This window comes from Carya illinoinensis, chromosome 11 (genome assembly GCF_018687715.1).
Source record: "Carya illinoinensis cultivar Pawnee chromosome 11, C.illinoinensisPawnee_v1, whole genome shotgun sequence".
NCBI lineage: Eukaryota > Viridiplantae > Streptophyta > Magnoliopsida > Fagales > Juglandaceae > Carya > Carya illinoinensis.
Genome location: NC_056762.1, coordinates 30,818,024 through 30,828,775, shown reverse-complemented (window position 1 = coordinate 30,828,775; position 10,752 = coordinate 30,818,024). Strand labels below are relative to the sequence as shown.

General features: G+C 39.5%; 1 protein-coding gene across 1 annotated transcript; it reads left to right on the top strand.

The window, feature by feature from the left end:
• Positions 1 to 264: 264 nt before the first annotated feature.
• LOC122281897 (syntaxin-22-like) lies at positions 265 to 9,218 on the top strand. The gene is made up of 7 exons (XM_043093759.1): positions 265 to 698; positions 1,294 to 1,387; positions 3,084 to 3,223; positions 3,419 to 3,493; positions 4,310 to 4,467; positions 4,553 to 4,653; positions 8,674 to 9,218. The coding sequence occupies exons 1-7, from the start codon at positions 511 to 513 to the stop codon at positions 8,737 to 8,739; spliced, it is 822 nt and encodes a 273-aa protein (XP_042949693.1). The 5' UTR covers positions 265 to 510; the 3' UTR covers positions 8,740 to 9,218.
• The last annotated feature ends 1,534 nt before the right edge of the window (positions 9,219 to 10,752 follow it).

Below are 10,752 nucleotides of genomic sequence, written 5' to 3'. Positions count from 1 at the left end.
TATTTGATAAAAGAAAAAAATTAAAAAGAATTAAAAAAACTATAATGTATAGAAATTGTGTAAATAAAAAGAAGTTGTGTTTCTATTTTACGGATAGTCTTATTTTTCAATTTTAAATATTCTCATAAAATTTAAGTACTGGGAATCAAATTTGGAGTCCGTGCGTGACAATTCAACAGAATAAGAATCCACGTGTCCATTTGGACGGGTCCATAACGACGTGCCGGGAAAGATCATATAAACAACTAAAAAAACCACTTCACCTAATTGTTTAGGTCTCTCTGAATCAGCCTCTCTCTAGCATCTACCATCGAATCCTTCTCTCTCTCTCTCTCTCTCTCTCTCTCGCCCCAAATCTCTGCTTCGTCCTCAGCTCCCTTAAATCTAATTATCTCCTTACCCGGTCAGTATTACCCGGATCACTGTATCCAAAAACCGAATTCCGATCCTTTTTCCCAGGAAAATTCCCTTTGATTTTCTCGAGAAAGTTAGGGTTGGGTTTCGATAATAATGAGCTTCCAGGATCTCGAGGCTGGCCGCCCCTTCACTTTGAGGCGAGACCGCATCAATGGCAAGCAGGACTCCACTCAAGCCGTTGCCTCCGGGATCTTCCAGATCAACACCGCCGTTTCCACGTTTCAGAGGCTCGTCAACACGCTCGGCACCCCGAAGGACACGCCCGAGCTCCGCGACAAGCTGTGAGTTCCATTATCTCCGTTTTCTCGTATGGATTTTCCTGGGAAAGATTGTAGGGTTATTTTCTTGCGTTTACTTTATGCATATGTAACGTATTAATCATATGTGTTGGTTGGATTCTATGGGAATTTGGGTGTGGTTTCATTGAATTGATTTCTTGTGTTCGAGTTTTGGTCTCCAGGAATATGTTTGGGAGGCAATTCTTGATCTTGCGATTTAAGTAATTTAACTGGCTATGATCTATAATTTCAAGGCCCCGGAATGCATAATCACGGGTTTAGGATTTCCTTTTGTAAGTCCATTGCTCTCGTGGGCAATACTTGTATAAAGCCTTGGTTGTGAGGGTTATGCTGGTTTATTTTTAGTTTTTGTTAAGTGCTGGTGTTGGGGTCAACCTGGGAAGTATTGTATTGTTGGAATTTTGAGGTAATGTATGTTAGGGAAACTTCTTTCTGTTATTTGGAAATGATACTGTAACAAAATCATTGTCTTGATATTTCTCAAAAAAATCATTAAATGATGAATTTCGATCTTAGTTGTCCTCATATCTATCTTTTTAACTTACTTATCTGAAAAATCTATCTTTTTAACTTACAGGCACAAGACGAGGCTACATATTGGGCAATTGGTGAAGGATACGTCAGCTAAACTTAAACAAGCTAGTGAAATAGATCATAATGTAGAAGTCACTGTAAGTAGTTTATAATTCAAATCTCTCTCTACCTCTCATTCTTTCCAGCACATACCTGCGTTCTTATCATAAATAATGATGAAACCATCCTTGTCCTTCATTTAAGCAATTAAGAAGCGTATTTGACAACAGTCCCAAACACCACCCACTCCCATATTTTACTGCAACAACATTCTTTTATAAAGCATCTCTCTCATGATATCTCCAAAGCCATTTCCCAAGACGTGCTTTGTTAAACATCCTCAAGTTTCTCACCCCCAATCCTCGACAGGAAATTGGTTGACAAACCTTGTTCCCAACTAACCAAACGGAACTTTTTCTCCTCTCCCATACCTCCCCATAATAAATTGCGATAAATTTTCTCAATTCTTTTAGCAAACCCTGTGGAATATTGATTTTATCAGAGAGGTAAATGACTGGGAAGTGAATGATGTTTCTGATTTTTTGGGAAGAAATTATAATTCAAAAGTGATGTAGGGAAGAGAGGACAGTTTACTGTGGGACCATGCTGGAAAGTCCAGGTTTTCTGTTAGTTCCTTTTATAAGGTTCTGACTTGTCATTCTGGTTGTGCTTTCTCTTGGAAAACCATTTGGAGAGTGAAGGTTCCTACTAAGGTGGCGTTTTTCAGTTGGGTGGTTGCTCTAGGGAAAGTTTTGACCACGGATAACCTTAGAAAACGTGGTATGTGCGTTGCTGATTGGTGTGTCATGTGCAAGAAGGATGGTGAACTTGTAAATCGTCTTTCTTCATTGTGAGGTGGCAAAATCTTTATGGTATGAGGTTTTGAGTTGTACAAGTTTATATTGGGTGATGCCAAAGGAAGTTGTAGATCTTCTTGCATGTTGGAGAGGTTTTGAGGGAAGGAAATGTGTAGCTGCCAGATGGAATATGATTCCTTTGTGTTTAATGTGGTGTATTTGGCTAGAAAGGAATGGAAGATGTTTTGAAGACAGAGCATTCTCTCGGAGAACTTCGGAATTTTTTCTTTTCTACTTTGTGTTTGTGGGCTAGGATTTTTGTAAGGGATGATGATAATGTACTGAATCTGTTTGAGTCTTTTTCCTGCTTCTAGAGTGTAGTAGGTATTTCCTTTGTATACTTCCTGTGTACTTAGGTTGTGCCTATTCTTGGTAATAAAATCTCTTATTAATTATAAAAAAGAAGAAGAATTATTAGTTATAAAATAATATAAAAAATTTTGACTGTGGTTGACCATGGGTTTTGTGTGATGGTGTGGCCGTGTATTGAAGAAGTTTGAAGCCAATACTATTACACTGAGCATCTCATGGGTTGATGGGAGTTCCATAAACCTGGTTAGTTGAGCATATGCGTATGGTTGACTGGTTGTTAGTTTTATGGTGATGGATGTGAGATTGGAGGTTCAATGGATGTTTATAAGCACACTTGTGTGGTGCTAAAATCAGAACCAAATGCTTTTAGAATTTTACTATGTTACCTTTGCTTTATTTTGCCTTTTAATTCTGATTTTGAGAGTGAACCACTTGGGGTTGGCTCAAGTGGTAAGGGCCTTGGTCTTGGGGGGGTTTGCTATCCTAAAGTATAAGATTGAACTATTGGGTGCAAGCAATTTCTAGGGCCATGACACATCGGTGAAAAGCTGCAAGATCTCCAGCTTTCCAACCATCAAACAATTATGATTATGAGATTTTAATGATGTTTCCCATTTTAATTCAGGCCAGCAAAAAAGTTGCTGATGCTAAACTTGCAAAAGACTTTCAAGCTGTGCTGAAAGAATTTCAGAAGGCTCAACGGCTTGCGGCTGAGCGGGAAACAGCATATACTCCTTTCGTTCCCCAAGCAGTTCTTCCTTCTAGGTAAATGATGTCGAAAGTAAAGACATGTAAACTTGCAGCCCTGTTAAATATTAATTCTTGTTCATTCCTTCCTTTAACAACAGTGCATTTGTTCATGCATGCTTGCAAGAAGTGGTCTTTTGTTTCTATTGATTTGTTGTTGTCTTGTGTGTGTGTTCTCATAATTTACACTTTGGTCATTCATGCTTCCTGCAGCTACAAAGCCAGCGAGATAGATGTAAGTTCAGATAAGAATCCAGAACAGCGTGCTCTTCTAGTGGAATCTAGAAGGTGAATTTTGTTAATCTGATAGTTTTTTTGTTTGTCATTCATTTGGTCCTTTTCTATTTGTCTAAAAGATCTGTTAAAATTCATATTCTGGTCTGCTTTCCTGAGATGAGGTTTTTTGTTATGTATTATATTATATTTTTATTGATTTTCAGAACCTATGGCTTTATTTGGATTTTAAACCAGAATGTGTTGGTTTTGGTTTCTCTCCCAGTTTAGTGATTAAATATAGACATATCTTTGTTAATCTTTGTCCTTGTCCTTGTTTAAATTAATGCCTCAAACGTGAAGTTGCAAAGTTATACCATATCTACCTAAACTTGGATAATATCATATTCTAGTCTAAATGAAGGGCAGGATCATGAGCGCATATTTTCTGTTGATAGGATCCTCTACTGTGGACTACAGTGTAGTTCTCGAAATCATGAGAGGTCTGTCTAATTGCCTAAATATAAGAAAAGTTGAGTATTTCATCGAATATATATATATTTTCCCATTTCCATCAGATATTTAGAATCTTTATATGGGAAGAAATTGAAGTAACATTTGAAAGAATACACTTCTTTTCCTTTTTCTAAAAGTGTTGCATATTTAATGCCAGAACACTGCTGTTGAAACCTCATTACAAGGGCCATTACATCTTCCCCATATTTATCCCTTTACTGCTCTGCTCTGTGTCTTGATTTTATTTAATATAGATGGGGAATGCTCTTTGTAGATCAACTTTAGTTGGATTGCTTTTAGGTATTGGTTTAACTAGTTGCATGAATTGCATCCTAAATGATTGCATACTCTCAACCTCTAAATGATTTGCTGCAGACAGGAGGTCTTGCTGTTGGACAATGAGATCGCCTTCAATGAAGCTATAATTGAGGAAAGGGAACAAGGTATACAAGAAATCCAGCAGCAAATTGGTGAAGTGAACGAGATCTTCAAAGATCTTGCCGTGCTGGTCCATGAGCAAGGAGCTATGATTGGTAAGTCACCTGGCTTATCCCTAGAAGTCACCAGTATTTTTTGTTTGACTCATGCTTTCACATTTGATGCGTATTGTTTTTGTAGATGATATTGGCTCCAATATTGAGGGTGCTCAAGCTGCAACTTCACAAGGGAACTCTCAACTTGTGAAAGCCTCAAAGACCCAAAGATCAAATTCGTCTCTGGTAATTTATGATACTATTTTATTTATTTGGACAAAATGACAGTATTGATCTCCATGACTGCATGGCGCATGCATCCTTTGCTGGGACCATCCAATTTAAATGTTTCCCATTATACTTGTTTTATGATGGCCTTGTCTGAAAGCAATTCTTTTTTTTATAAGTAAATAAATTATATTATCAAAAGAATAGGCAATTGCCTAGTACAAAGTATAGTTTCCAACGCTACGTATGGGCGATGGACATCAGAAAATCATGTAGCTCTAGGCCATTAAAGTCAACCGCTATGGTCCAAATACAAAGAGTTCTAAAAAAGAAAACTTTCAATTCCTCCATCGATCTCTCTTTGTCTTCAAAGGTCCTTGCATTGCATTCTTGCCATAAACACCACATGATGCATATGGGTATCATCTTCCACACCTCTCTTATCTGTTGATTGCCTCTCATATTTGTCCAGCTAGCCACTACTCCTGCCACCTTCTCAGGCATAACCCAAGCGAAGTCAATTCTGCCCAGCACCTCATTCCATAACCCTCTTGCTATCTCGCAATGTATTAAGAGATTATCCACCGATTCGCCCCCCTTCCTACACATACAACACCAATCTACGATGATCACCCTACGCTTCCTCAAGTTATCAGTAGTAAGAATCTTGCCAAGGGATGCTGTCCACACAAAAAACGCAGCTTTGGGAGGCGCCTTATGTCTCCATAACTTTCTCCAAGGGAACTGGGCAGGTGTCTCTTGAATAAGAGCCTTATAAAAAGAGCGCACCAAAAAAATGCCTTTGGCTGCAGTTATCCACCATAGACTATCCTGTGAAATACTCGCTTCACTTGAATACAGAAGGCTATAAAAAGCTTTAAAACTGCTCATCTCCCAATCTTGTGCTGCCCTACTAAAGTTGATGTTCCATTGGATTTGCTCCCCAGATCTTACCCTTACTTCTGCTACCGAGGCTTTAGTATCTCTTGCTACTCTAAATAGTGTAGGAAAAGATTCCTTTAGAGCAACATGGTTGCACCATGTGTCATACCAGAACTTTATGCGGTCTCCTTCTCCTAGACGAAAGCGGGTATGGCGTGAGAACACCTCCCACCCTCTTCTTATATGTTTCTACAAACCCACTCCGTTTGCTCCTCTCACTTCTTTTGTGCACCAACCCCCCCCCCCCCCCCCCCCCCATAATTCCCCATATTTGCTCTCTATTACTGTCTTCCAAAGGGATTCGGGTTCCTTATGATACCGCCACAACCATTTACCTAGCAACGCCCGATTGAAGGTTTTCATATTTCTAATACCCAAACCCCCGTTCGAGATAGGGTTGCATACCTTTTCGCACTTAACCAAATGAAATTTGTGTTCCTCTCCCAATCCACCCCACAAAAAATCCCTTTGAAGTTTCTCCAGTCGGATTGCCACCTTTGCTAGAATAGGGAACAATGACAAGAAATAGGTAGGTAAATTCGATAGAGTACTCTTGATCAGTGTAATCCTTCCGCCTTTTGACAAGTATAATCTCTTCCAACCGGCTAGACGACTTTCCACTTTCTCTATAACTGAATCCCATATTGGAGTCGCTCTCAAAACCGCCCCTAACGGAAGCCCCAAATATGTCATGGGTAAAACCGCTGTCGTATAGCCCAAAATACTAGCCAACTGTCTAATACGCCGAACTCCTCCAATGGGTATCATCTCTAATTTTTGCAAGTTAACCTTTTTGCAAGTTAACCTTCAATGGGTAAACACACTATGTACGCCTTCCACTCCTGTAACAAATGTCTAATTTGTAGACGCTTGCTAACCTCGTTCAACCCACGGACATTCCACGATACAATTTTTGGTTTCACTTGGAATGTGCCAAACCTTTCCCTTTAGACCTGTCCTTGCTTGCACTCCCCTCCGAATTCATAGACCAATTCAACCTCCTCAGCTCTCTTTGCTTTTTTGATTCTACTTTCTTATATTCTTGATGGCCTGTTTCGATTACTGTAAGTAAGGCCATAAATTGCTCCTCATAGCCTTCACATCTCAATCCCACCAAGTTCTGAATATCCTTTACCGTATTGAACACCCAATCTGAAATCTTAGGCTGCACTGGACACATGAAGTTTAGAGGTATTGGTTCTCGCTCTTCTACCTGCACTGCAACCACTCCTTGTTCAAAAGCAATTTCTTCTTCTGAATGTGCGTACAAGTCTGCCTCCCCCCCTGATTTTCTTCTCTACGTGAAGTGTCCTCAACCAGCGACAGATCTTCCACCCCCATAAATTCTAAACAGTCCTGTAATGGCCTTGAAATCATTTCCTCTCGAAAACCATGAGAATACACACTGTCTGAGTTTAGAAGAGGCTCATCCACCTCTGCCGGCGCTCCTAATGCCCCCAAACTCTAATTGGAGAGGTTCTCCACCACTTCCGACGCCTCCAGACCTACCATCGGCAAAGTCTGTCCCTTTTCCGGCGGCAGAAACACTCCTGCTGCTCTCGGCGAAGTCCTTTTCTCTTCTATCTCATTTTTCCGGCCACCCCACACCGGCGGACCGTCATCGGAGAGGTCTACCGTAGTCGTCGGCGGTGTCTGTCCCTCCGGCGTCAACCTCGGCACCGGTACCAGTCGCCGTTGCTCCTCCGTCGAAACTGGCTCTGCCGTGCGAGCCCTAAGGGGGCTGGACATGGGCACGAGAGCCCTGGACCCGGGCCCGAGGACACTGGGCTGGACACCCGTGTCTTTTGTTGGGCCCTGGATCGGCCCATGCAGCTAGCCTTTCCTTGCAGCTTGCCCGGCTGCTCTCAGGGCCTGGTCCTGGGCCTGGGCCTGGTCACGTGGCTTGGTCACGTGGCCTATTGTGGCCCGAAATCTGCTTCCATTCAGAAGCTATTAAAATGCCCTTCCCTTTGTTATTGGGCCTCTGGTCTTGGCCCGGCCTTTTCCCTCCCAGATCATCCTCCCTTTCCTTATAACTCCCGACCATCTTCCTCATTTCGGACATCTCTCTTTGCAGTTGCCATATCTGCCTCTGCATTTCTTCGATCCTCCAGCCCACACCTCTTTCACCTATCCTGTCAGCTACCGTGAATCGTACTCCATGAGGAGCTCGAGACCTTAGCCCGTCAGAATTTTCCCCACCATCCCTCCTCCCATCTCGGGTCAGAACCTCCTTGTATGTCCTCAGCTCTTCCTCCTTCCATGGCTGCTCTCCAACATGCATGGCAGCAACCCTTCCTCTTCCTTCCTGAACTGACTCCCCCAACACTTCCCTCATTTTCCTCCATCCTCTACTCCTTTCCCCTTCGGGTATGATAATGGAATTTTTCCTTCCACCCTCCCGAAACACCGACACCACTACAAACCGACCCCTTCCATTGGAGCATCTCTGTGCAAGTAATCTGCGCTGCCCCTCCCTGATGGTGCTTTAAACTTCTTTTTGCTCACCATTTAAACATACTTCCAAAGCCTTTCTAAGCCACTGGACCGAGTTCTCATCCATCCATACCTCCTGCTCATTCTTCCACCCTCTCTCAATGATACGCAGCTGTCTTCCATCCTTAGCAAGGATGAACAACTTTGATTCTATGACAAGTTCTCTCACAAAAGCCATTCAAGCTAAAAGAACGTTACTTCCTCACCATTAACATCCCTAAGATAGTAACAGCGATGGAGTTTTTTTTTTTTCCAAGAGAGAATCGCCAATGTACGGAGAGAAAATGACTGCTTAAAGTTTTATATAGCACAAATCTGAAAGCAATTCTAAATACCAGATTTAAGATTAGGGTGGCCAAATGGTTTTAGATTTAGGGATGACAATCTAGGCTTTTGCTGCTGCTGCTGTGTGCATGTAGTTCTCTTGGTGTATCATTGACCCTAGAGTGCATTTGATTTTCAGTTTCCATATACATGCACATTAACATCACTACTTCACAAGGGTTGCTTGTTCTCTGGCTCAGCTAAAAGGGATCCTTGTTGACACTCAGTGTCAGAACGAGGCATGCTAATTTTTTTATTTTTATTTTTTGTGTGCAGGCGTGCTTGCTCTTGGTGATATTTGGGATTGTGCTTCTCATTGTGATCATAGTACTGGCGGCTTAATCAGAAGAGCATTTGATTGGTGGTTGAGCAGATGTGCTGGTGCTTATCACATTTGGTGGTTTATGTTGGGTGGGGTGTTTGTTCTCCTGTAAGTGTGTTTGGGCGTCTTGAGGATGTGTTTCAGCTTCTTGGGTTATTGTCCTTTTTCCTTTTTATAATTAATTTCTTTATTCTTTGGGTTTTCTTGTCTTCTAAACGCTGTTGAAAGGGTAAATGCCTTTCCCACGCTCCATCTAGTGCTTCGGCTGGATGTCTTGTACGGAACCACCCTCGGGTCATTCAACTATGTGCCTCTCTGTTGGCAGGTCCCCTCCCCAGTTTAAGATAAGAGTCTAGGATCTGTTAGCCGTTGGGTGGTATGTGGAAATGGAAATACCATTATCATGATCATCATTTAAACTTTGGAATGCCAAAGAAAACAGTCAAAGCTTAAAACAAGGGAAAGGGTAAGGCCAATTAAACAAGATCGATTATCATTATTGCTTTCGTTATTATGACAATATGAGAACGGTTTACATCTGCGACGTTGTAGTTGCAACTAACAAAAGGTTAGTTAAGGCGAATCTTCCAGCACTTTACATTTCAAAGCTCCAGGAAACTGTAAAGAATAGCCAGCCTATTTCTTTATTCTAGGTTTTGATTACGTGGGTGCACAGGCGCCCCAACATGCAAACCCTAATGAATGTTATTTCTGGACTTTATGCTACACCATGGATGTAAATGCTTAGCTAGAGTTTCTCATGGTATTTCTGGATTGATTACATTGATAAATGAAATGGAGAGGATATTTTTCCTTGGAGGACCCAAAGAGAGATTTAGGGCTGTTTTGATTATATATAATCATTACAATTTTTTTAAATTTTTATACAATATAATCAATAATTCAACTTTTTTAAATCTTAAAACAAAATTAATATTAAAAAATTATATTATAATAATTTTTTAATTAATTTTTAACAAAATATCTTATTTTATTTGAACTGTATAACCAAACGAGACTATTTGGAATTGTACTAATTTGTGAAGTATTTCTTAAAGAATTTGTAATTTAAAAAAAAATGTTTTAAGGGATTTAAAAAGATGTTTAAAAAAACAAAATAGAAATTGCACATTCGGTAAGCAGTTTGGGTGGATCCCCTCGATAGGTGTAGCATCACTCAAAAAATATAAAAACAAGATTAGTGTTATGTATGAACTTATTTGTATAGCCATACATAGTCATTAATTAAGACCATTAAAGCCATCAATTAAGACTTATCTTTAGCCAACAATTAAGATCATTGAGTTATATTTATTCATTTGTACTCCTCTATATATGGGTATCATTCACTTGTATATCAAGTTTTGCATTTGAATAACAACTCTTTCTTTTGCAATATCATTTCTCTTTTAGTTTCATAACACGTTATTAGCATGAAAGTTCTGACGATTTTGAAACTAGTAGTCTTATATTTCAAGTAAGTTTTTCAATATATTATTTACAATCTCCAAGGTGAGTATTAAAGATTATATTCATCATTATTACTTGATAAAATTCTATATTTATTCACATAGTTTACATTTCAGTTATATCTGTGGTAAATTTTTATTCACATAGTTTATATATAAGTTCTATTTACTTTTTATACTTGTTATGAATTATTGATGATAAGATTCATCTTGGAATAGAAATGGAGCATCCCTGAAGGATCGCCCTAAACCAATAATTTTATTAGGTATCTCATATTAAGTTTTATCTTGGAATAAAAATTAAGCATCTCTGAAGGATCGTTTTAAACCAATAATTTTATTGAGTATCTCATATGAAGATTTATCTTAGAATGGAAATTGAGCATCCCTGAAAGATCTCTCTAAATCAATAATTTTATTAAGTATCTCATAATAAAAAATCTACTGATTTTGTGAGATAGTTTAAATGAGTGATACGTGTATCAAAAACTCATTATGATTAATGCATATAAAGTTGCATAATTAAAATTTTGTAGAGAAAAGCCACTAAAGAATATATGTTTA

What these genes read in the sequence shown, in the direction of transcription:
- LOC122281897 (XM_043093759.1), top strand. Translation starts at nt 511, where the DNA reads ATGAGCTTCCAGGATCTCGAGGCTGGCCGCCCCTTCACTTTGAGGCGA. An exon ending in TGAGCAAGGAGCTATGATTG is followed by an intron (nt 4,468 to 4,552) that starts GTAAGTCACCTG and finishes TTGTTTTTGTAG; the next exon opens with ATGATATTGGCTCCAATATT. An exon ending in AAAGATCAAATTCGTCTCTG is followed by an intron (nt 4,654 to 8,673) that starts GTAATTTATGAT and finishes TTTTGTGTGCAG; the next exon opens with GCGTGCTTGCTCTTGGTGAT.